The 27,537-nt window shown below is 37.6% G+C and overlaps 1 protein-coding gene across 5 annotated transcripts in view; it reads left to right on the top strand.

Moving 5' to 3' along the window:
* tatdn1 (TatD DNase domain containing 1) overlaps positions 1 to 27,537 on the top strand; it is a 50,285-nt gene that overhangs the window by 3,674 nt on the left and 19,074 nt on the right. For 4 of the 5 annotated variants that reach the window (XR_009328491.1, XM_059022582.1, XM_059022584.1 and 1 more), the window contains exons 2-11: positions 8,740 to 8,805; positions 9,504 to 9,553; positions 9,647 to 9,710; positions 11,439 to 11,582; positions 12,086 to 12,128; positions 12,252 to 12,337; positions 12,430 to 12,470; positions 12,667 to 12,743; positions 15,748 to 15,818; positions 18,808 to 18,934. Coding sequence is in view for 4 of the 5 variants with exons in the window: in XM_059022582.1 (XP_058878565.1) it covers positions 8,740 to 8,805; positions 9,504 to 9,553; positions 9,647 to 9,710; positions 11,439 to 11,582; positions 12,086 to 12,128; positions 12,252 to 12,337; positions 12,430 to 12,470; positions 12,667 to 12,743; positions 15,748 to 15,818; positions 18,808 to 18,934 (769 nt within the window). In the remaining variant the exon portion in view is untranslated. The remainder of the gene's footprint in view (positions 1 to 8,739; positions 8,806 to 9,503; positions 9,554 to 9,646; positions 9,711 to 11,438; positions 11,583 to 12,085; positions 12,129 to 12,251; positions 12,338 to 12,429; positions 12,471 to 12,666; positions 12,744 to 15,747; positions 15,819 to 18,807; positions 18,935 to 27,537) is intronic. The other variant, XM_059022585.1, reaches the window with a different exon arrangement.

Here is a 27,537-nt window from a genome sequence, read left to right as displayed (position 1 = left end):
CTATTTAAATTTTATTTGGATGCACACAAAATTCTAAATAGTATGCAGTCATATACTTTGAAAATAATAAGAGGCTAACATTGTTCTAAATTCGAAATCGCTCTGTTTGAGTTTGTGTGTGTGTGCGTGTGGTGACCTATTCTTAATTTTGCAATATAAAGTCTACAGCATGTATTGGTTCTTGTATATTTTAATGCCACTATCATTTAATGTGCATTTTAAAGCAATAGAAAGTGATAGTGTAACAATTGGCTATCAGGGGTGCCTGGCAAATACACAATTCACCATATTTAATTGTCACCAAACTGCTTAACATGTGCACAATTTATGAGTAACATCACTCGAATCCTATGCCGAGGAATTATAAACAGGACAGAGGAGAGAAGAAGCTGGAACAGAACCCAGAGAGACAGTACTGGTTCTTGTATATTTTAATGCCACTATCATTTAATGTGCATTCGTAAAGCAACAGAAAGTGATAATAGTGTAACGATTGGCTATCTGGGGTGTCTGGCTTCATTGCCACATATTCAGAATTTGCGATTGTTGTTTTATCAGTTTAGTCTTAATAATTATAACTATCACTGTAGTTAGAAATTTAAAAAAAGACGCCATATCAGTAAAACGAGTAGTGCATTTTTTTTTTTTGGCTTCTGTTCAGCTGCGACAGCGTTGTAAAAAAAAATGATTACAGAACATTTTTGTACAGCCCGAGAAGACAGTAATTTTGAGGTATGACACAGGCCCGGTTTTTGGGATGGAACCGCATAACAGTCTCGCGTTTTGATTGGTCCATGTCTGTCACATGAATACGTCGTCACACGAGTGGAAAAGCGTGCTGGCATTTTTAACATTGTGATCAGATAGGGAGAGTGTTCTGCTTTCCACAACCTTACCATTAAAATATAATGTGGTATTACACTGTACTGATATTACAAACTATGATGAATTACTTTATATAAATTATCATGTTATGCACGAATGTAAGAATTGGCTTTCTGTGGTGGTGTACTTTTTTCTTTCAAGTAGCATATATCTATAATCGTTTTTGCGATATATTTTAATATAAAACATATACGCTATTGCAGTTTTGTTACAGGATACATTAGTTTATCTCTAATGTAATCACAGTTTTACATATAGACTGCCCCTGTTTGCATTTACGTCGCAAATTCTGGGCCGCTTTACTTTTCAGATAATGTCCCAAATTCTGGGCCGCTTTGGTTTGCAGATAACATCCCAAATTCTGGGCCGCTTTGGTTTTTAGATAACGTCCCAAATTCTGGGCCGCTTTGGTTTTTAGATAACGTCCCAAATTCTGGGCCGCTTTGATAACATCCCAATTTCTGGGCTGCTCTGGTTTTCAGATAACGTTTCGAAATCTGCATTTTCGAATTCAGGCCAGTTTTTGAGATATTCTGCTTAGCTGACAGCCGAGTTTCTAAGTCATGCATGCACAGTTTACCATAAACTGGACCGTTAATTCATTTAAGAGTACATGAATCAAAGTTAATGTATTTTTTACTCTCCTCAGAAAACATTTAGGAACATGGTATACCAAAAAAAAAAAAAGGTAATCTCATTTGCTTATGTAATGTCCATCAATATATAGTGAGGCATAGGGGTTTATCAGAACTTCTGGGTTTAAGAGACCAGTGCCCTTCAAAAACTTCAAATAAATCCGATTGTATTGTATTAGTCAGCATTTCCCTTATCTATTCCTGATCATTTATACTGTAGGTCAGGGGTTTTCAACCTTTTTTTGAAACTGTACCCCTTCTATCTGGAGGTTTCAGCTCGAGTACCCCTTTACAATTTTCGCTCGACTGAACGGTACCTCAGTTACAATAAAATGGAGAATAATCTGATGACCCCCCCCTGTTTATTTAATAAATCTGGGTGACAAACTGCTGGTTTAGGACAGAACAACAAACAGTAAGCTTAATTCTTAAAACTTTTAACTACAAGTATTTGGATGCACAGAATTAAAAAGACAAGTTGGGTTAGGAGCACACCTATTTTTTTTGTAACTTTGACGGCCTTTTGTAAAAGTTTGAAGGCCTTTTGATACCCAGCATACACTGCAATACCCAGCAAAGTTATACACTGATATTCTGATAGCACAGCAATTCAAATGAAGTTTGTAATTGGTTGTGTTCCTCAAATACACAATAAAAAGTGATATTTACAGGGTATACAGTTATACAGCGATACAGTGGTTTCGGACATCTAAGAACAGGTACTGCGAGCATCTGGATTTATACTCAGTGGTACTCTGTACCCTCCTGGGACATTCACAGCTTGTTTGACACCCTCTTGTAGTTGCCCGTTTCTGCATATAAAGCAAAATGCTGTTTGTCAATCTCTCTTTTTTCTTATAAATCAGTCTTTGCAAGAATCATTCCAAAAACACTTGAATCAGTTAGGCACTACCAGTCTGACACTACAGGCCTTTAAATTGCAGTACCAATTTGCAAGTTGCTAAGTGGTTGCGTTCCTCAAATTTGCACTGCAAAGTGATATCTTAAAGAATAGGGTATATAGTGCTTTTTTTCGCCTCCCCTCGCTTTTGGTGCAAAACTGTGCTCCGATACACTCAGGCTGATACTGTGATCACAAAACACTTGGAATGGACTTAAATTGGAGCTTCTGTACTCTTTTTTAGATGCACAACAATCTTAGCTAAAGAAAATGGGTTCCTTCGAGTTCGTAAGACCCACGACCGCCATTAGCTGAGCCTTACCCCGATGGTATTTTTATAATGGGATTTGCCATAGGGAAGGGGGTGGTCTCTTATCGTACCCGTATCTCCACGACCCCTGGGCCAACAAACTCAGAAGGACATTCTTTGCGTGCACAAGAGTCTTAGCTAAAGAACGACATCAGCCACGGGTTCAAACGACACCCCACCGCCAGATGGTGGGCGTTGCCCCAAAGGGGTTTTATAATGGGATTTCCCATAGACATTTTTCAGGGTGCTGTATCTCGGGTTCCGGGGGTCCCCAAGACTTGAAAATCGGTATGGAGGTCCACCTCGGGGCCCCTGTCGATCCCTCCAAGTGACGTGTCCCCAGCTAGAAAGGACACCAGTTTAGACTTTTTTTGCCAACCTGGAGCTCAAAAGCTATTGGAAATGCAACCTTGACATGCCATCATGCTGAAAATGTGAAAATTTGTTGAAAATGTAGCATTTGAAAACGGGTGGCTCCCTGTGAAAGAGGGCCCCCAGACATGACCCTAGGAAGTTCAACCCGGTTTCTAGGCCTCGGGGTCATGGAGATATGACCCCGAAAAGGGTAGTTTTTGGACATTTTTGACAGGGCGTATCTCTGGTTCTGTGGGGGTTAGGAACTTGATTTTTTTTGCGTTGGGGCCCCATGGGGCCCTGCACAAGGAGTCACCGACGGCTTGGCAAAGTGAATTTTTTCGTCATGACATGAGTTTTTGGGTGAACCACCACACCTTTTTAGGGGGTGGTTTGGGGTGCTCCCCTGAGTCTATATCACTTTGAATGGTGGTTCTACGTGCTCGGGTTCGAGAGATATGCCTGAAAATGTGTTTTATAACGCTGCCATAGACATGAATGGGGATGAATACCCGAAAATATATTTTGCAAAGAATTGCTACGGTGGGTGTATGCGTGCAGGGGTTGCATGGTGGTGTGTGCGTGCAGGGGTTGCATGGTGGTGTGTGCGTGCAGGGGTTGCATGGTGGGTGTATGCGTGCAGGGGTTGCATGGTGGTGTGTGCGTGCCAGGGTTGCATGGTGGTACACGTGTGTGGAGGGGAATTGGAGTTCAGGTTTTGCGCACAAGAGGGGCGGGGAAAAGACTGGGAAGGGTAGGGTAAAAGAAAAATTACTACAATCATTTATTTTCACTTTCGACTCCCAGTCTCCTTTCCCTCACTTTATGATTTTATTTTGTGATTATTTAATTATTGTCAAAATAAACGGCCTTCATCTACTCACAGTTGCAGTCTCATTTCTGTCCAAAAAGAACCTGAAACACTACAATATATTGATGGACGTTACATAAGAAAACGAGATGTCCTTTTTTCAGAATACCATGTTCCTTCCCAAAAATGTGTTTTAATATTAGCCTTTAATAAAGGAAAACGACTGCTTAAATTAATTTTCATGTATCTATTTCAGTGCAATGTAGTTTCTTCATGTAATAAGAAATACGTTTTTTAACATTTACATTTTTGTTTTTTTCATTAAAAAAAAAAAAGATTTCTGGGGAGAGTAAAAAATACATGAACTTTGATTAATGTACTAAGGGTTACTCTCAAATGAATTCACGATCCAGTTTATGGTAAACTGCATGCATGACTTAGAAACTCGGCTGTCAGCTGATTCCCCAAAACTGGGCTGAATTCGGAAATGCAAGCGGCCCAGAATTTGGGATGTTATCTAAAAACCAAGGCTGCCCAGAATTTGGGACGTTATCTAAAAACCAAAGCGGCCCAGAATTTGGGACGTTATCTAAAAACCAAAGCGGCCCAGAATTTGGGATGTTATCTGCAAACCAAATCGGCCCAGAATTTGGGACATTATCTGAAAAGTAAAGCGGCCCAGAATTTGCGACGTAAATGCAAACAGGGGCAGTCTATATGTAAAACTGTGATTACATTAGAGATAAACTGATGTATCCTGTAACAAAACTGCAATAGCGTATATGTTTTATATTAAAATATATCGCAAAAACGATTATAGATATATGCTACTTGAAAGAAAAAAGTACACCACCACAGAAAGCCAATTCTTACATTCGTGCATAACATGATAATTTATATAAAGTAATTCCTCATAGTTTGTAATATCAGTACAGTGTAATACCACATTATATTTTAATGGTAAGGTTGTGGAAAGCAGAACACTCTCCCTATCTGATCACAATGTTAAAAATGCCAGCACGCTTTTCCACCCGTGTGACGACGTATTCATGTGACAGACATGGACCAATCAAAACGCGAGACTGTTATGCGGTTCCATCCCAAAAACCGGGCCTGTGTCATACCTCGTAATTTTTTTCAAATTCTTTGTGTGTATCAGTATTGCCTGCATGTCCACGAGGTTATAAGTAAACAAACAGCATTACGGTTGAGAAGCTGGTAAGCTTGAATTATACTAAAATGTCCGCTTTTGGGGGGGATTCCCCATGAATAACTACAGTTATTTTATAGAGCAAGCGATTGTGAAGCGTTCTGTCTATACTTTTGATTACCAAAAATAAATATTTCATTGAAAGATACGGCCCCAAAGTACCCCACCTCCTCTTCTCACATGCATCTTTTAAATGGATTACACACGCGGTTTCGTTTTAGCTGATTCAGGATTTGTGACTGTTTTACCACAGTTCAGTCGTAAAAATAATTATATAACGATTTTAAGCAAACTATATTCATGTGACTTGTAAACCTGATTTTTATGCATTTAATTGTTTCGATTGTTAGTTTAAAAAGCATAGTGCAGGTTTATTTTTTTTTCGCGTGGATGTAGTTACAAAAAAATGTTTTCTTAGTTTACAGTATGTGTCTGTACTGTACTGTGTGTACGTCTAAATATAATCCTTTCCATTTTCCTTAAGTAGAATCAATCGTGGTCATGAGCACACTATGTACAAAATTTTTCACAGCTGTACTATTTACCGTTCATGAGAAGACATTTGAAAATTGCACAAAAAATATCATTGCATCTAAGATGGCTGCCACACCATGTGACCTAAGGCCGCCATATTGACCATGGCACAACATCCCATAGTCCTCTACATCCATGTCAAATCTTGTGCATTTTGGTGCAGCCGATAAGAAGTTATAGGCAGTTTTATAGCCAGTTGCGTATGTTGATGATGTCATGCATCACGTTTCACTTTTAGGAGAGGTCAGAGGTTACAGGCGATGACATTTTTTCATAGAGCACATATGACTTCCTGTACGTGTTCCATTATAATTATGACCCTGTCGGTACGCCCTAGGAGTTAAAATTTCAACGTAAATTCCAATATGGCTGCCGCACTGTGTGAGCAATCTGTTTCAAACTTCAGCAGTTATTACTTTCCAATGGTCTGTGCAATTGTGTTGACAATGAAGAGCATTGGGTTGCCAAAGTTTTTTTATAATTATCAATGTGGCCGCCAAACCATATGACCAAAATGTCATTTTCATATCACCAGTACTTCACATGAGTCTCTATGGTCATATAAAGTTTCATGACTGTAGTGTATTGCACCTTGGATTTATGCATGAATGTATGAAAATAGAGCCGTCGTGAAACAGTTATTTGCGCGCCACGGCCATGTTTGTTAACGAAAAAGCGTGAATTTTACAAACGGTAGAAAGGACCTGGTCATGAACATGCGTGCCAATTTAGGTGTCGATTGACGTTGCGGTTTAAGACAAGAAGATTGTTGAATATTTAGCGCCAATCCAGTGTAGTGGGCAAAGTAATTGTTCAATCGACCTCGACTGAACATATGTGTTTTTATAGGCCATTGCTGCACTATCTGCTGCCATCGTCATAGTTCCACCTTAAGTTGTTTTTAACGGCAAGAATTTTGAAAAATTCCCCAAATTTCCACGAAATCCAATGTGGCAGTCGAACCATGTGACTTTTTCATTTGGGGACCAGTCTGGTTGTCCAGCAATAGGCATCTACTTACGTATGCGTTTTCATAACTCTGCGATGTTGTTTGTGCGAAATAATAATAATAATAATAATAATAACAATAGGCTTCCCAGCCTACGGCTCGGAAGCCTAATAAACACAGCAATAACAATAGGCTTCCCCAGCCTTTGGCTCGGAAGCCTAATAAACACAGCAATAACAATAGGCTTCCCCAGCCTTTGGCTTGGAAGCCTAATAAACACAACAATAACAATAGGCTTCCCAGCCTTTGGCTTGGAAGCCTAATAAACACAACAATAACAATAGGCTTCCCAGCCTTTGGCTTGGAAGCCTAATAATGAATACCTGTCACAAAGTGAAACAGGGCTTGATTTCAAACCACATGACGTGAAGCTGTTCTCTGATTGCTCAGTTGTGTAGTTGCGTGAGGAATTTGCAAAAATAGGACCAGATTCTTTCGTCGCTTGTCGTGTCGCCTTTGGTGTGCAGGGTGCTATTGAAAAGCATAGGTTTTATTGATTTTCTCGCGTCACTTTGTCGTGTCACTCTTCGCGTCGCGTCTGGTAACGGCCTTTAGTGCTCCGAGGAGAAAAAACAAGAAGTGGTGGTGTTCGCGCGAAAATCATTCTTGGTGAGTGAGTGGATGTACAATCAATACACCTTCGCTATAACAAGCCTGTTGGGGTCCAATTAAGCCTTTTGTTTGTTATATAGAGAGGGTTGTTACAGCGAAAGGACAGTCAAAATGAACAGTAAACTGTTGGAGTAAGTTAATGAGATGATATTGTGAATTAAAGTAGAATTACATGTACCTGTTCGTTTCATGTATGCAGTAATCTGCCTTTATCTAATTAAAGAATTAAAATGCAGTACAAAAAGCAAAAATCCCAAATTGAAGCTAAACTTTTATACAAAATCAATCTGACATGAATCGTTTCAAAGGCCACCAAATCTTAATCCAACATACAAGAATCCCAAACTGTATTTTATTCCAAATCAACCCAACATGAAAAGTTTGACATGAAAAGTTAATCGGATCCTCAAGTATTTTTTTCGTTGTGTGTGTTTTTTTTAAAATCAATTTTGCTTTGCGCACGGTTGTTGAACAAGCCAAAAAAGAGTGCTTTTTGACAACCTATATTCACGACAGGGATATGTCTGCGTTACTCCTTTTTTCAAACGATCAATATAGTTTCCAGATTTGTTGCAACATAAAATGATTTTCGTTTAGCAGGCATAGTTAAATACACATTCTTATTAAGACAAAAAACTTCACTGTGAGGTGGCATCCCGTGCGTACAGACGGAGATGTTGACAGTGTGTGTACATTATTGTAACAAAAATCCTTAACGCTGTAATAATGAGCCTTCAGTCGATTCAGGGCCAAACTCTATATTTATTACACTAATAAATGATCAAAGATCATTAACACGTTGCTGTGGGCCACGACCTACGCCGCTAATGTTGTGGTCTGAGTTTGCCAATGGTTCTCTGACCTCTGTTTTAGTTATTCTGTCTTCGTTATTTGAAAAGACTAAATCAAGGCATGCCTCTAGTTGATGCCTTGACAAATTGCGTTAGGAAGCAGTCATTTGTCATTTCCACCATTTCAGTTTCATCCGTCGTGCTCCCCACCGGGTTCTCCCATTTTATATATACATTACAATATTATCTTTATTTTTATTTTTAGCTAGGGTCCAGGGGCCAGATTAGTTATAATGAATTGGTTAAAACAGCCATTAAATTGGCTTATTTTAGTTTTGTTAGGAGCGGGGGGCGGCGGCAGGTGGTTTTGACTTTACGTATGTTTTATGGTGGGCTGGCGGCGGGTATTGTCTGTACCGTCTTAATCAGCACCAGTTCACGAATGGGGTCCACAGTTTAAAAACACAAAAAAACAAAAAAAACATTTAATAGAAAATTATAACGCCCATCATTTTTTTCGGTAGATTATAAAGTTCTTGTGCCCTTTTGTTAAGCTAATGTGTATGAGGTCTACTGGTATTTAGTGTTACTTTTGTATGTATTTATTTTTTGAGAAAATAATGTTTATTTATTTAAAGCATATGTTATGCTGATAATGTATTCTAACTTTTTTTTGCTTGGTTTCAGACATTGGTGTCAACTTAACTGATCCAATGTTTAGAGGAATTTACAGAAGCAAACAAAAACATCAAGGTTAGAGTACTTTTCTGAAAATGTGTAATTGATTAATAAGCAATTTAAAATCACTTTAAAGTAGAGTGGAATCCCTCTGTTCTGACCACCACAGGGTACAATGGTAAGGTCTTTATAGAGTAATCTTCAGATGTCTTCAAATTAAAAATTTAAAAGGACTAACAAGTAGTTTGAATAGTGAGCTGCTCAGAAGGAGGGCCTTTGCAGTATTTTGTCAAAAGTATAACCAATAATACAGTATAACCAACAATAGTAAGTATATCCATTGCAATATATTCATAAGCTCTCTTTTTACTGTTAACACTGCATCAACCGCTTAATTACATATAAATGGTTTTACTGTACAAGACGCTAAACATACTTTTTAATGCATCTTATCCCAGCATGGTATAGGGTGATAACATCTACTCGGCTAATCAGACTATTAAGATCAGACATCAGCAACTTTGTTTCAGTAAACTATACTGTGTTTTAAATTGTACATGGCACAGATCATACCTGGATTTATTCTTTGAAAATTGTAGACCAAGGCTTATGGAGTTACATATTTTCTGAGCATGGGTTCAAATCACAATGCCCTTGCTACCAGCCCTGGGTTCTATGGCTACTGGGTGTGGAAAAATATCATAAGGCTAGATTTTGTTACCCGATTTTGTATTTTTACTTTACTTTTTTATTTTGCTTTTGTGTATTTGCAGATGATTTTTTACAGATAATAGAAAGAGCTGCTAAAATTGGGACCCAAAAGGTAATTATTTGTCTGGTGCATACTTGTGCAGTTCACTGTATTTTGAAGAATTTGTACCACAACAAGATAAATAACCTTCTATTTTTTTACCAGTTCATGATCACAGCGGGAAATCTTCAGGACAGCAAAGATGCACTACAGTTAGCACAAACGAATGGTAAAGTGATTTAGAATTTATTATAGAATGGAGTTATACAATTTAATAGTACTATTGTACAGCCTTCACTTTAAAGTCGGTATGATTGGCCATTTATTCTCCTAATTTAAAGCTTTATTTTATGTAGGTGTATATAACTGTCATACTATCAACTATCAACAGTTTGTTACAGGGTCATACACATTGTTCTTAATACTTAAAAAAAAAAAAAAAAAAAAAAAAAAAAAAAGTTAGTTTGCATCAGCTCCAAATGAGAGTTGTGGCTCGTAAATGTGTATGTAAATGTAGAATTACGTATATAGAAATAGAATGTCCTCTAATTCCCTAGAAATGTCTTCATATCTTTGTAGTTATTTTCTAAGATATCAAATATTTTTCTTCATGGTTAATGTATAAATAAAGTAAAATGAAATCATATGAAGAACATAAAAAAATATATGAATGAAAGGAGGCCATTCGGCCTAAGGTTGTCCTGTGCTTAGTAGTTTGATTGATCTCAGAATTTTGTTAAGTTGGGTCTTTTATTTAAAGGATCCAAGTGATTCTGCCTCAACTGTCTGATATGAACGACACTTCCCTTAAAGTAACGTAGCTGACAATTACATGAATACATTTTGCACTTAAATTACCTGCAGCTACGGCCAAAAGTTTTTCATCACCTAGAATTTTAGGATTGAGATTTAAAAAAACAAAACAAACTATAAACGTAATTTAACATCATGTAATTAGTAAGACCTCACCTAGAATATTGTGTTCAGTTCTGGACAACGTCGACCCAGGGGACTTTATTTTACCTGAAAAAAGAAACAAGGACCAGGGGTCACAAATGGAGATTAGATAAAGGGGCATTCAGAACAGAAAATAGGAGGCACTTTTTTACACAGAGAATTGTGAGGGTCTGGAACCAACTCCTCAATAATGTTGTTGAAGCTGACACCCTGGGATCCTTCAAGAAGCTGCTTGATGAGATTCTGGGATCAATAAGCTACTAACATCCAAATGAGCAAGATGGGCTGAATGGCCTCCTCTCGTTTGTAAACTTTCTTATGTTCTTAATCAAAGAAAGTACAAAATCATATCGCAAGTGTCTACTGGAAGCCATAATAGCAGTACAGTATTTCATGTTAATTTGTTAATTCATGAAGTATATGAAAAACTATGTAATTAAGTATGTTAACGTAACATTATTCAGCAGGTTTCATTCAACTTTATGAAGCAAAATTAGTTAATTCTATAGGGTGATACAAAACTCGTATCTGTTACGAACTTACGCAGGAAATATGTTAATCTTGCACTTCTTGGGTCATTTTATCTCAGGTGTGTATTTTGGGTCATAGCATGTTATTGGCTGAAAGCATGACAATCAATAAGGGACGCAGTTTTTTTGGTTATTGACAGGTAAGAAGCAATTGATGAGGTGAGGACAGTTTCACCCTCCAGGTGAATTGACCAACCAATTGCAACACTATCTGAAAGCATTGATATCAAGCAGAGGTTTCTATAACTAGGTGTAGTACCAGATATCATATTTTTTAATAGTAATACTTATTCACAATAACATGTCTTTCAAAACTGGACACCTGAACCAGTGTGCAACAGGTAGGATTTATTGAATTACTTTGTGTTGTATTTTTTTTTAATTACCTTGAGAAAACAATAAATAAATACTGAAAGCTAAATTCCTCTACTGCTGGCGTTGTTTGGTAACTGTTTTCTTCTTTGTTAAAGATGCATTTTATAGCACAGTAGGCTGCCACCCAACTCGCTGTTCAGAGTTTGAACAGTACGGCTCCGATCAGTACCTTGCTGACCTCAAAGAACTGACCAAAGAAAACAGTGGCAAGGTGGTGGCAATAGGGGAGTGTGGTTTGGGTAGGTTACACCACTCTTTTTACTCCCCATTCAGATGCTGTTCAACAATGATATGTATATTTGACTGTTTTTTTTTACACCAAACCTGGCCAACTCCAAGAAAATTGCATTTTTTAAGAAAGATCAGTGTGGTCAGTCTTTACAGTGACTACATTTTAGGGGGGGGGGGGGGTAAAATAAATAAAACACACGGGATCATTACAATATTTTTTTTTGTTGCTATTTTGTCGTGAGTGGAATAACAAGATACAAGTAATCAAACAAGCAAAACATGCTTCTGCACCAAAGAACAGCACATTTTTTATTTTTGGTTGGACAGGGTAGTTAAACAATTCATTTTACAATTGGTTATTCATTTTACTTCTTGGATAAAGGGGAAACTGAATGGTTAACCACTACACACCATTTTTTGGAAAATAAAATGAACTTGATACCTTAATAAATGTGGTAGGTATAAAAAGCGTGTACTGTGTAAGCTATAGTTTACATATTTTTTTTTGCAGATTTTGACAGGCTGGAGTTTTGCCTGAAAGAGAGTCAACTTATGTAAGTAACAACTTGATACATTACTATCCCTCAGTTTGGTGTGGTTTTTAAAAAGCTTTGGTGTGAGTTCCATAAAACAATAAGAAATTAATCTTATATATTGTTTTCAATTTGTCTTGACAGCTACTTTGAAAAGCAGTTTGACCTAGCAGAGGAAACAAAGCTGCCTATGTTTCTCCACTGCAGAAATTCATATAAAGAATTTATTGGTATATGTTTTTTTAGTTTTGGTCTTTTAAATTAAACATGTTCATTTGGAGATTCCACTTCAAAAACATACTTTTTCTTTTTCTATTCAAAGATATAATGAAGAGAAACAGGGACCGATGTGTTGGTGGGGTGGTAAGGCCATAAATATAATAATAATGATGATAATCCAGGGGCAATTGCAATCTTTAAGACTCTATAATTGGTACTTGTCCCTTAATTTGTTGATTCCAACAGTATATACATTTATATTTTCATAATGAAAAAATAACAGTGTTGCTTTACGTAAATATGGAGTAAACAAAAAATAATTATATTTGTTCTGTAACAGGTGCATTCCTTTGATGGTACCAAGGAAGAAGCCGCAGCTATTATTGATTTGGATCTTTACATTGGTATAAATGGTTGGTAAGTTAAACAGTGGAAGGAGAGAATGTAATTTAGGAGTCACAGTGGGCTATTACACTTGTCTTACCTGCCTTTCAACTGTGAAATACATTTTTCGTGGTCTCAACCTTGCCCTTTCTGCAAAATGTTCAGTTAATCAATCAGTCAATCAATAAACCTGTATTTAATATAGCGCCTTTCACAAAACCAATGCCTCAAAGCACTTTACATTGCTAAAATAGAAAATACAAGCAGGAAATACAATAATCACAGTAAATGAAAATACATGAGTAAATGCATAAATAAATAGATAAAACAGAAGTTCAGGTCAAAACTGAGCTGTAACTCTCATGGTGCTTGTCTGTTACCAGTGCCATTTCCTTTGTGACTGCTGAGCTACGTATCTGCTATGTTTACAGTATATGACTTGCATTTCATGTTTACTTCTGTGTAGTGGTAAAAGTTATGCTAAAGTAATTGTAACATAAATCCTTAAGCTATTTCTAGATAAGAGCCCTCAATTATGTGTAAACAATACCTTACCATAAATGATCTAGGGTGTTACCACAATACCTGCTATCTTACCATCAAAACTACATTCATATTCAGGTGTAATCAAGTTACACTGAATATATAAATATATACTTTTCAGTAATCGAATTCTGGCTATAAATACGATTGATTCATTCGGCATAGGTTTTAATCTTTTGACAATATTCAACTTTGTTTCAATTCAATGTTATCATTATGTATGTGCTTGTTTAAACATACAAAAACAAAATGACAAACCTTGTTCAAAGTAAATGCCTTTTATTTACGAAGTTAAAAAAAATAAAAGTAGATTGTATTGGATTGTAGTAATTAGTTTTCAATAATCAAATATTGTACGAAGTACAATAATTAATAATTAACCATATACTCAGTTGTAATTAAGATTCTAAGTATGTTCAACAATGCATTCATATTCTGTCATATAATTCAACATAGGTTAACCCTCTGCAGTCCTGTGTCGGACCAGGTCCGACATTATAATTTTCCCATTCTGGTCCAATGTCAGACATCATCAAAAAGACGTAAAACGCAGGTCTCTAATCGTTTTTTTCTCCGGAAAAAGCCAAGAAAACCATTCAATGGCTGAGTCAGACCGATAGGAGCCAAGAGAAGCTGAAAAAAAAAGTGGCGTATCTCATTAATACAGATAGTCCTGGCACCACATAGATAACATGGACAAACAAGATAGCTGCTTCTGCATCCAGCGCTCAAAGAATATCACAGACATTTGCAGAGCTTTTTGAGATGTTATAATAATAAAATAATGACTTGGATCGCATTATTGAGGAGTTTGGTGATAAAACGAGTCATCAGGAGATGATTTATCGGTATGAGGAGTTATGTGAAAAATACAGCGAACAAGCTGTGGGGTGGGGCTGGAGATGCAGTACTGAGTGTCCTGTTGATATGCAGTGCCTTTTAAACATGTTTTACTGTGAAAAAAAATACTTTTAAACAGTGTGTCTAAAATAAACTGCGCGTGTGAAAATAAATTGGACCTGACACGATTGAGACGCGTTGAATAAATGGACAGCAAAAGGTCAATATTACTTCATACTGAATTTATGTTATTATACTTTTAGATTTAGTTGCAACAATCTTTGTATTCATCGTTTTGAATTAAGATATTTTCTTCAAGTCGTTGTTTTCTTGTTGTCCAGCAGCTGTTTTAGTTTTTGTGAAGTTGAAATGTTACAGCGAAGTTGTTGAGTCTTCAGCGATTCAGTCTACTTGTACACACTTAGATGTTTCTGTGCTGCTTTTCCAAGACGACTTTCATTTTCTTTTGGAGAGATTGATTTCTTTACTTTGAGAGAGAAAGATATCGATTTTCATGCTGCAAGCATTTTTATAACTTTTGAGAATAGGTGATCTCTCATTGTCATTCAATTGGTTGACTCTCCTAGTCATTCCATTGGTAAACCCTCCATCAGGTCATTTTATTGGTTGTTTTGAATGTAAGCAGATGACATCATAACTTCATCAAAAAGATACCTCCCCGTCTTCATTCACAGGATTATAAATCTTACAAAATGCATTTAAGTTAAATACTCTTTTTTTAAAATAACTTTTCCAAGTTATTCATTTCTACTTAATAATCACATTTCTATTTTCCTGATGTGATTTCACACAATGCAGTACCAAAATAAATTATATGTACAATAATTATCTTTCTAATTAATTTTAGATAGATTTAGATAGTTAGATTTGAATCCATTTCCTTAATAATAAATTACTTAGTTTTAGTGATTTAAGTAAGGCTTTTAATACACTACATTTTGAATGTTTGTAAATCTAAGAGTTCACAAGAATATTGTTTTTATAACAGTTAAACTATTTTTTCATTTAAAACAATGTTAATTTAATTCCAAACTGAACCATCTCCATCGTCCACTAGATGGCAGTATGACATCATTTTGACCAGATTTCGTATAGAGCACACATTCCTTCAGACACCAAGTCTGGCAAGAACTTTACATGATCCTGCTATCAGTTTCAAGATACAAAGTTTAAACAAAATCAGTTTGAAGCTCCTTAATCTGATAAAGATTTGAATTTGTTTAACAAAGTCACATCTGATTGCTCTTCACAGTCTTTTGTAAAACAGACCAAAACAAGTTATTTCAATTTATAATCCACTTAAATCTGGCTGACCAACACAGCTGAGAATTCAGTTTCCCAAATGATATTCTGGTATTATATGAAATGTCAAGATCTCTTTTTCAGAGTCTTCTTTGGAATAAAGATTCAATGGGTATATTTTCATTTAAGCAAATATAAATTGTACTTTTTACATCACATCTGTTACAAACCATTGTATCTTACATGTAGATGTCATTCTTCACATTTAGCCACTTGGGATTATTTGCTCCAAAATATCTAGTTTTTAATAAATGTATTTTTAAAAAACTTTTTATTTTTTTTACTTCCTGGAATATTAATCTGTTTAGCCTTTCATGTAATATGTTTTTAGCTCTTTGAAAACTGAAGCAAATCTTGAAGCAATGAAGTCCATTCCAAGTGAACGTTTAATGATTGAGACTGGTAGGTAAACAAACTCTTCTTTCATTATTATGGTTTAGGGGTGAGTCAGTATACAGGCTTACCACTGTTTATGTAAATTACGGTATTAACACAATTCCTGTTACGCTACAACACAAATGTCATAATTACAGTATACAACGGTTTGTGTTTCTATGAACAGTGAAGTAAAGGAAAATGTAATTTTCATTGGAACAATTTTTTTTAATCAACATCTTGTACAGAACAAGTCAGCTTTCTCACTACAACGTGAGGCTAGGTGTCATAAATGTCATCCAACTTGCCAGACACAAAGAAAAAAAATAGAAAAGCACTGCAAAGAGCTGAAGAAAAGTTAGGTAAAGATACACAGGTTTAGCAGCATAACTTGTATTACTGTTTTTTCAGAATAGTTGACAAAGTGTTTGTGGGAAACTTTTCTTGTACGGTGGTGCAATATACACTGTTTTCTACACCTCCACTTTTATCTGCAAGGATAATGCACGTTTTTGCACTGCATCATGGAAATGGCATTGATGCATGAGCACAAAACAGCACTAAACTACAGTACAGAGGCACTAATCATTTCCCAATATCTTTTACACTCAAACTAGGCTGATTAGTTTTATTCCAATTTCTCCAAAATAATTGACACGAACAGGAAATTTGTGTGAAGTGAATTTGTGCTATAAGAAGTAATTTACAATAAGCGACTGCTAAATTGAGCCGGGACCATGTAATTTGTAGCATCAGGAAATTAGTTTTATCTGAGTTTGTTTTAATGAGAATTGACTTATGATTTTATTCTAATGCTACCAATAAAAGCTATACTAATACAACATTTATTGTCTTATTCATAGCTCATGTAAATGTAATACAACCTGTTTATTTAATTTAGTGTGAACTGATTACTTTGTTTTGATAATGGTTTTGGAGGAAACTGTCAGCACACAGTATATGAGTTTCAGTGTCTCAATAGCAAGCCACGATTCTCAAAGTAGTTTTGTTAGTTATTTAGTTTTCATCTTAGGTAAATTATCTTTTTTTGTACAGACTCATTGTAATAATCATTTGTAACAAAATTGGAAGCTTACTTGTGCAGTGTTATGTGAACTGCAGACATAAATTCAATAACTTGCATTTTTGTAATCGTTTTCTATACGTATTTGGGTCTATGCCATAAACTAATAACTCTATTTGTGGTGTAAGCAATGTGACGATCATTTCCTAATTCTGGAAATGATTGGTCCATCCCAATTAAAGTTATTGAAACTGTATTACAGTGCCTATAGTAAGTATTCACCCCCCTCCCCCCCTTGGACATTTTCACAGTTTGTTGTGTTACAACCTGAAATCTGATGCATTTAAATGGGATTTTTTTCTTTTGATTTACACAACCTACTCAACACTTTCAATGTGTGAAAACATGGGGGGGGGGCGAAAAAACAAATCAATTAAAAATAAAAACCTCAAAAGTCTTCATTAGATAAGTATTCACCCCCTTTACTATGACACTCATAAATAAGCTCAGATGCAATCAATTGCCTTCAGAATTCACACAATAAGTTAAATGGAGTCCATCTGTGTGCAATAAAAGTGGTTCACATGATTTCAGATTAAATACAGGGGTAAGGTACCACAGTTGGGTAGTGCACTCAAAGCAAAGATACTACCATGAAGACCAAGTAGCTTTCAAAACAACTCCAGGATAAAGTTGTGGAAAGGCACAGATCAGGGGAGGGGTATAAAAAGATTTCATAGGCATTGACTATCCCTTGGAGCATAGTCAAGTCGATCATTAAAAAGTGGAAGGTATACGGCACCACCCAGAATCTGCTTAGAGCAGGCCGTCCCCCCAAACTGAGCAGCCGGGTAAGAAGGGCATTGGTCAGAGAAGCCAGCAAGAGGCCAATACAACTCTGAAAGACCTACAGCGTTCCATGGCTGAGATGGAAGAAACTGTCCATGTGTCAACAATAGCTCAGGTACTCCACAAATCTGGCCTGTATGGAAGAGTGGCAAGAAGGAATCCATTTCTGAAAAAAAGCCCATGTAAAACCCCACTTGGAATTTGCAAAAAGGCATCTGGGAGACTCTGAAAAGATGTGGCAAAAGATTCTGTGGTCTGATGAAACAAAAACTGAACTATTTGGCCTAAATGCAAAGCGTTACGTCTGACGCAAACCCAACACAGCACATCACCCAGGTAACACCATCCCTACTGTGAAGCATGGTGGTGGCAGCATAATGCTATGGGGATGCTTTTCATAGGCAGGGACTGGGAAGCTTGTCAGGGTAAAGGGCAAAATGGATGGAGCTAAATAGAGGCAAATCCTTGAGGAAAACCTGCTTCAGTCTGCAAAAGACCTAAGACTGGGAAGCACACAGCCAAAGCAACACTGGAGTGGCTTAAAAACAAGAAAGTGAATGTCCTAGAGTGGCCCAGCCAAAGCCCGGACTTGAATCCGATTGAGAATCTGTGGCAAGACTTGAAGATTGCTGTCCACCAACGATCCCCATCCAACTTGACAGAGCTTGAACAATTTTGCCAAGAAGAATGGGCGAATATTGCACGATCCAGATGTGCAAACCTGGTAGAGACTTACCCCAAAAGACTCACAGCTGTAATTGCTGCCAAAGGTGGTTCTACCAAGTATTTACTCAGGGCTGAAAACTTATCTAACCAAGACATTTCAGTTTTTTTTATTTTTCATTAACTGTTCACAATAAAAATTCTCTTGCTTCTCAAAGTGTTGAGTAGGTTGTGTAAATTAAAGGAAAAAAAATCCCATTTAAATGCATCAAGATTTCAGGTTGTAACACAACAAACTGAAAACGTCCAAGGGGGGTGAATACTTACTATAGGCTCTGTAGATGGGTATTTTACATGAAATGGTTAGGTTCTTTATATTATCAGCACAGTAAGTACTCTGAGGCATATACTATACCTACTTGTATTTTCTATGCCTGATCATTACATTTCTGATTAAGCGAGTATGCCGCATTTTCTTAGATGCTCCTTGGTGTGGAGTAAAGAATACTCATGCTGGTTCAAAACACGTCAAAACTACCTTCCTAACCAAGAAGAAATGGGAAGCGGGCCATTGCTTGAAGGACAGGAATGAACCTTGTCACATCATGTAAGTCAACCTAAAATAAATAACTCCCTTGTTACAGTATGATCATGCCACCCTTAAGACCACTCTGTCAGTATCCTTCAATATTTGAAATCTCCCTTTATTAACCCTTAGACTGTAAACCTCATGGATCTTAGCAAATGGAGCTAATGGTATTTCCGTTAACTGGTATATACACTTCGGAGACAGTTTCAAAAGCTTGTTGACGGGCAGATACTGAAGCCGGCCACCAGTTTGACTGGCAGCAAAAGGTCTGGTGGGTGGCTAGAAACAATTACTGTCACGAACAACAGCGAATGAGTGCGCTTGTAGACTACAGCCTTTTAAAGACAGGCAGTTCCTCATGCATGTTAACAAAACAAGTCACCAATAGCCTGATTCAATCCTCACCGCCTCCTATCATTCTTCTTGGAGGGGAGGATTTGTTTATCTTCATCCATGATTCTGAGCCTTATGTTTGTTGAAATGAAAGGATTAAAGCAAGTGCAGTTAATTTTTTTTTTATTTTTGTATGATTTTTACATTTTCTCTTTAGACTAGATCTGTCAGTCAATTCTTATGTAAGTTTGCACACCCTCCTATCTTTTCAGTACAAAATACTTTAATTCACGCTGATGTTATACCTGTAGTTTTCAGTTATGCTAAGAACTATTGTGTACAATATTTTAACTTGAAATTTTGAAGCGAAATATGAATGTTAAAATAAATATTGAAACAAATTGTTCTAAGCTATTTTATTTTGTGTTCTGCTTAATGTTTTTACTTTAACATAAGCCTATCTTTTTCTGCATAACTATGTGTATTTTTATCGTTTTAAGAGTGGACAGGTGTCAGACGAATGACTACGATGTTTTGTGTTGTGACTGGTAAAACAATTAGTGACCTGTCACTGACGGGGAGCAGTTTTTCCTTGTGGAAATTCTGAACTTACAACTAGGGATTAAACAGTACACTAAAGACACAATACATGTGGTGGTCATTGTATATGTATAAAGAGATCAAGTAATAATTTAATGGTAGACTTTTGTTAAGACAAATTAAATGAGATAGGGAGAGTATGTATTCATATCAACTGGAAAAAAACAACATTTTTTTTTTCATTTAAGAGGCGTTTTGTGAACTACAGCTCTCTAATTTGTGCTTTTGGTCTTGTATCACAATACAAATGATACACACCTCATAAGAACATAAGGAGCATGTGGAAGCGACATTGTGGGAGAAGTACGAGTGGACAAGTACAACGCAGTTAGAAGCAGACAGGAGGAATTACATCTTTAAATTAAATCTGGAGTTGCTTTAATCAGAAAACATTGTAACTTAAAGCCTTACAGTGTATTTTTCTGATAACAAGCTGAAGCTCGGAGCAGCTGATTCAAATTCTGCGGCGTTCTGAGACACGGGGGAGGGGCGGAGCCCGCAGCACAAACAAACAAAAGGCAGGCAGTCTTCCCAGCGACAGCGTGTGGAAGCAACAGCGTGGGAGAAGTACGAGTGGACAAGTACAATGCAGTTAGAAACAGTTGAAAGCAGGTTGACAGCTGCAGAAGCTAAACTAAACTTCCCAAAAAAAAAAATGGTCTTCAAGCCAGTGATCTGTGACAACTGCATGATGTGGGAAATCCGAGAAAACCCAACAGAGCTCAACCAAGTTTGTGTAAAGTGCCAAACGATCCAGGACTTGCTTCAACGAGTAAGCCTGCTAGAAAAGGAGCTGGAGGAAATGAGACAGCAGCAGGAGCTTGAGGAGCTGACACACCCACAATTCATTGAAGTCTGCACCCCTAGCAGACTGAAAGCCACCACGGAGATGGAAGAGAGTCGAAACAGCTGGGTTCAGATAGGCAGAAGCAGGGAAAAAAAGAAACTTCGTCAAACACAACCACCAGAAATCCAGACATCGAACAAATTTGAGCCACTTCAACATTTAGATGACCAAAACCAACATCAAGAGAATGAAAGAAACAACATCCAGGACCCTATAAACACTGCTGGCCAGGCAGCAAAAATAAGGGAGGTCATGATTGTTGGGGACTCCATATTAAGAAACACAGCAAGTTCAGTTCGCAGTTTGGATCCCCTTTCTACAACAGTGTGCTGCCTTCCAGGAGCCTCTGTCGATCACATCACTGTGAACGTGGACAGGCTCCTAGAACGAACAGGAGATGACCCGGTAGTAGTCGTCCACATCGGTACAAACAACATTGGAAGAGACAGACCAAGATCCCTGCAAAACAAATTCAGAGAGCTAGGAAGGAAATTAAAAGACAAGACCAAAACTGGTATTTTCTGGGATACTGCTGGCAACTTGCAAAGGACCATATGGACAGCTGGAAATACAAAATCAAAATGCATGGCTGAAGTCGTGGTGCACACAGGAAGGCTTCACCTTTCTTGAACATTGGAGCATATTCTACAACAAGTGCGCGTCACGCACGCCATGTCTAATTTATTTTCACACGCGCAGTTAATTTTAGACGCGCTGTTTTAAAAGTATTTTTTTCACAGTCAAACGGATTTAAATGGCCCTGCATATCAACAAAGCACTCACTAGGCATCTCCAGCCCCGCCCCACCCTTTCATTCGCTATAGCTTTCACCTATGTAAGAAATAAATAATAATAATAATAATAGTCGTACATACCGATCAATCATCTCCTGATCACTCGTTTTATCACCAAACTCCTCAATAATGCGATCCAAGTCATTATTTTATTACTATAACATCTCAAAAAAGCTCTGCAAATGTCTGTGTTTTCTGTGCGCTGATTCACAGGCAGCCAGCTTGTTTACTTACGACCGCCCCGTTATCTGATACCAGGGCCATGTATGACTAATCATGAGATGCGCCTTTTTTATTTATTTATTTTTTTTCGACTTTTCTCGGCTCCTGTCGTTCCCACTCGGCCATTGAATGGTTTTCTCAACTTTTTTTGTGTTTCTATAATGATGTCGGACAGGGTCCGACAGTGGACCTGATAGGAATAATTGCAATGTCGGACCACGTCCGACAATGGTCCGCAAAGGGTTAAATCAAGGGAAGTAATGTTAAAACTTTACAATGCATTAGTAAGACCTCACCTAGAATATTGTGTTCAGTTCTGGTCACCTCGTTACAAAAAGGGTATTGCTGCTCTAGAAAGAGTGCAAAGAAGAGCAACCAAAATTATCCCGGGGTTTAAAAGGCATGTCGTATGCAGACAGGCTAAAAGAATTGAATCTATTCAGTCTTGAACAAAGAAGACTACGCGGCGATCTGATTCAAACATTCAAAATCCTAAAAGGTATAGACAATGTTGACCCAGGGGACTTCTTTGACCTGAAAAAAGAAACAAGGACCAGGGGTCACAAATGGAGATTAGATAAAGGGGCATTGAGAACAGAAAATAGGAGGCACTTTTTTACACAGAGAATTGTGAGGGTCTGGAACCAACTCCCCAGCAATGTTGTTGAAGCTGACACCCTGGGATCCTTCAAGAAGCTGCTTGATGAGATTCTGGGATCAATAAGCTACTAACAACCAAACGAGCAAGATGGGCTGAATGGCCTCCTCTCGTTTGTAAACTTTCTTATATACACAATAAATTGTTGCAACTCTACTTGCCACCTTAGATCATTGCCACAGTTTGAAAGTAAATGTAGCCAACAAACTATAAAACCATAAATAGGGCTTCTGTTTTTTGGGTTTTATTAATTGTATTTTTCGGTGCTTATTCAGGGCTTTCGTTTTTGATATACTGTATGAATTAGTGTTTTCGGTTACTTTCCAAAATGCTTGAGCTGTTTTTTTTTTTGTGTGTCAAAATATGTATAGTAACTCGACAGTACTTGCACACTGTCGCCAGGGTAAAAACCATTGGCAATGACTGACTACATTTAAAAAAAAAAAAAAAAAAATAATCGAATTCCCAGGGCTCCCGAGTGGCGCATCCAGTAAAGGCGCTCCTCGCAGGATGTGCCGTATAGCCTGGAGATCGCTGGTTCGAATCCAGGCTATGTCACAGCTGACCGTGACCGAGAGTTCCTAGGGGGCGGCGCACAATTGGCTGAGCGCTGCCCGGGTAGGGAGGGCTTAGGTCGGCAGGGGAATCCACGGCTCACCGCGCATCAGCGACCCCTGTGGCCGATAGGGCGCCTGTGGCTCTGCAGCGGAGCCGCCAGATCTGTGTTGTCCTCCGGCACTATAGGTCTGGTAGCATTGCTGTGGATCTGCAGTGCGGAAAATGACGGCTTGGAAGGAGCACGTTTCGGAGGACGCGTGTTTCAGCCTCCGTTTCCTGAGTCGGCGGGGGGGTTGCGAGCGGTGAGCCGGGGATACAGATAATAATTGGGCATGCTAAATTGGGGTGAAAACCGGGGTAAAAATAATTGGCGACGACTAAATTATTAAAAAAAATAAATAAATAATCGAATTCCCATTTCCAAATTTCTATAGGATAAATGTGTGTAAAACCACTTGCTATTTTTTATTTTCTTACCAAAAATAATCATTTAGAAATCATCTCTAGTTTTTACACTTGCTGTCTGTCCTGTCTCCGTTCCGCTCTGAATGGCTAGATGTCGCTGGCAGTCAACTCAGTGGTCCCTTAATAATAGGCTACTGTAGTTTCACTGTCAGTCATTTCATCCTGTTGCATTGAAATTAGCGGGTTAAGGTGTAGGTAAGCTTTTGCTATAGGTATACAGTGACAGTTACTAGTTTTGATTTGAAAATGGGGCGCAAGAAGAAAACACTTAACAGGTGTACATCGAGGTGGCTGCCTCAGTAAAAATCAGCTAGGTAGTTTAACTGAGTGCATCCTTTCGATATGTTTGATTGCTCTCGCAGCAGTACGGGTAAAATTGACTGCATGGCCTTGCCCTGCTATATGTCCACAGAGACATGTCCCAGGAGGAAGTGTTACAGTTTCGATAGATCAGGCCGTAGGAGGATTGGTAAACTCTATTTAAAGTAAAGCCTTCTAAATCAGTGTTTTTAATCATGGCATCATACAGTCTCAGCAGTCCGATCAGTCTTAGTACTAGTATCAGCAATCTTACCAGTCCCAGCAGTGGCAGCACCAGTCTTACTAGTACCAGCAGTGTCAGCACCAGTTCCAACAGTAGCAGCACCAGTGTTATCAGTCCCAGCAGTTTTAGCACCAGGTCCAGCAGTTGCAGCACCAGTCTTACCAGTTCCAGTTGTAGCATTAGTATCACCAGTCTCAGCATTAACTTCAGTAACAGAGAACCAAACACATGTCTCAATGAAGGTATAAACTCATTTATTTATTCATATTTATAAGTTCTATTCTTCTTGTCCTTTTTAATATCACATATTTCTAACAGTGTGAATAGAGTCATTTAGGTTGGTGTTTTTGCTGGGAGATTTGTTTAAAAAAAATGTGTCATGAAATTTCAAACATCATCCAAGGTGGTCAAAAAGAGTTAGCGACTTGTATGGCTTTCCAGTTTGCATTAATAGTCTCCAGGCTTCATGAACAGGATATACAGGGTTTTTTTGTTTTTGGTTTTTTTAGACACAACTTTGATTTTTACCTCAGTAAAAACCTATTCCTAGCTACGCCCCTGACTTAATGAATATTGTGCACAATACCCTGACCGAAGCCTGAAGTCTCCACGGCAGGACGAAGCGGGCTCGTCTGCCTTGCCTTCCAATGACTCTAGCTGTGCTGAAGCAGGAGAGGGGCGGACCTCAGACTCCGAATAATAAGAGCAAGTTAGTTCTGTTCAACTGTCTCTAGTTTTGTTCTGTGCATATTATTTTTACCTGTAAATTTATGCTATGAAAGTCTGTGTAATATAAGAACATAAGAAAGTAAGAAAGTTTACACACGAGAGGAGGCCATTCAGCTCATCTTGCTCGTTTGGCTGTTAGTAGCTTATTGATCCCAGAATCTCATCAAGTAGCTTCTTGAAGGATCCCAGGGTGTCAGCTTCAACAACATTGCTGGGGAGTTGGTTCCAGACCCTCACAATTCTCTGTGTAAAAAAGTGCCTCCTATTTTCTGTTCTCAATGCCCCTTTATCTAATATCCATTTGTGACCCCTGGTCCTTGTTTCTTTTTGCAGGTCAAAGTCGTCCCCTGGGTCGACATTGTCTATACCTTTTAGGATTTTGAATGTTTGAATCAGATCGCCGTGTAGTCTTCTTTGTTCAAGACTGAATAGATTCAATTCTTTTAGCCTGTCTGCATACGACATGCCTTTTAAACCCCGGGATAATTTTGGTTGCTCTTCTTTGCACTCTTTCTAGAGCAGCAATACCCTTTTTGTAACGAGGTGACCAGAACTGAACACAATATTCTAGGTGAGGTCTTACTAATGCATTGTAAAGTTTTAACATTACTTCCCTTGATTTAAATTCAACACTTCTCACAATATATCCAAGCATCTTGTTGGCCTTTTTTATAGCTTCCCCACATTGTCTAGATGGAGACATTTCTGAGTCAACATATACTCCTAGGTCTTTTTCATAGTTCCCTTCTTCAATTTCAGTATCTCCCATATTATATTTATAATGCACATTTTTATTTCCTGCATGCAATACTTTACACTTTTCTCTATTAAATTTAATTTGCCACGTGTCTTCCCAGTTCTGAATGCTGTCTAGATCATTTTGAATGACCTTTGCTGCTGCAACAGTGTTTGCCACTCCTCCTATTTTTGTGTCATCTGCAAATTTAATGAGTTTGCTTACTATACCAGAATCTAAATCATTAATGTAGATTAGGAATAGCAGAGAACCTAATACTGATCCCTGTGGTACACCACTGGTTACCTCGCTCCATTTTGAGGTTTCTCCTCTAATCAGTACTTTCTGTTTTCTACATGTTAACCACTCCCTAATCCATGTGCATGCATTTCCTTAAATCCCTACTGCGTTCAGTTTGAGAATTAATCTTTTATGCAGGACTTTGTCAAAAGCTTTCTGGAAACCTAAATAAACCACGTTGTATGCTTTGCAATTATCCATTGTCGATGTTGCATCCTCAAAAAAATCAAGCAGGTTAGTTAAAACCATGATGACTGTCTCCCAGGATACTGTTACCATACATGTAATTTTCCATTTTGGATCTCATTATAGTTTCCATAAGTTTACATATAATAGAAGTCAGGCTTATTGGTCCGTAGTTACCTGGTTCAGTTTTGTCTCCCTTTCTGTGGCTAGGTATTACGTTTGCAATTTTCCAGTCTGTCGGTACAACCCCTGTGTCAAGAGACTGTTGCATGATCTTGGTTAGCGGTTTGTAAATAACTTCTTTCATTTCTTTGAGTACTATTGGGAGGATCTCATCCAGCCCAGGGGATTTGTTTATTTTAAGAGCTCCTAGTCCCTTTAACACTTCTGCCTCTGTTATGCTAACATATGTTTGGTAGCATTTTGCTACCCAAAACTCTTCATTTGTTACTAGATTTTTTTTTTTTTATGCAGTAGCATTTTTCTGATAACTTACACTGCAGTTTATATGACCAACCCTGAGTGAACACGTACATAAATACTTTCATAAAGCGGGAAACCATTGCTAATAGAGCTTCTCGATTTGTAGATGACCGGGGTGTATTGCCCCGTGTTGATACGCATGAGACCCACAATGCAAATCGTATTGGACAGTGGAGTACAAATGCCTACAGTACAGAACAACGTGGATACAATTTCAAGATAGGAAGTTTATTTTATAGACCAAAAGTAAAATTACATAACTGTTTAAAACATTACGATTTTATAAGATAACAGGCAATGACCTAACAGTTTATTCAGTGTCTGTAAAATGCTAATTGAATCTGTCATGGAGAATGGCGGCTCCGGTTTTGTTATAATGTTAACCCTGATTTCACCCGCGCTAAAAACACATGGGGGCTCCCGAGTGGCGCATCCAGTAAAGGCGCTCCGCATGGTGCAGGATGCGTTCTATAGGCTGGACTACAATAAAAAAGGGGCAAATAACTAGCTATAACGTAACCATGAACGGCTTCCTTGTTTTATCAGTATGACTAATAGAGGAGAACAATCTTGAGGTGCATTAATTGATCTGTTTTCCTTTTATAATCGATTATCACTGCCTTGCTTACTTCTCCTGTTTAACTTGTGAAACTTGTGCTTAAACACAAAAATGAACAAACCAGTTAGTATAACACGTTGCATGAATCTTTAAATGTAGCGGTACCGTGATGGAATTAGTTTTCATTTTCAAAACTGCTTGGTTGTGGTTGTAACCTTATAAATTTATAAGGTCATACAATGCAGGATTCAGTGATAATGTGGCACACGTTACATTATTATTATTATTATTATTATTATTATTATTATTATTATTATTATTATTATTTTATTTTATTTTATTTTAAATCGCAGTCTTTATAGGTGTGTGATTTGTTAGTTACCGAAATCTCAGTCAACAACTGAAGACATAAGAGGATCATTTTGTACTTAATTTGCACCGATGAAACATAACCTGGTCAACCGTACTGATGGCATATCAAACTTAAGTATAAAACAAAATATAAATTTCGACAAGGAATTGCATTTGTTCCATTACTTAGTTGAGCACAAGGTGGTTTCAATAAATACTTTCTGATTTAAATATAGGCCTACTATGTGATAATTTG

This window comes from Acipenser ruthenus, chromosome 4, assembly GCF_902713425.1.
Source record: "Acipenser ruthenus chromosome 4, fAciRut3.2 maternal haplotype, whole genome shotgun sequence".
Lineage (NCBI taxonomy): Eukaryota > Metazoa > Chordata > Actinopteri > Acipenseriformes > Acipenseridae > Acipenser > Acipenser ruthenus.
This window is presented reverse-complemented; position numbering and strand designations above follow the sequence as displayed.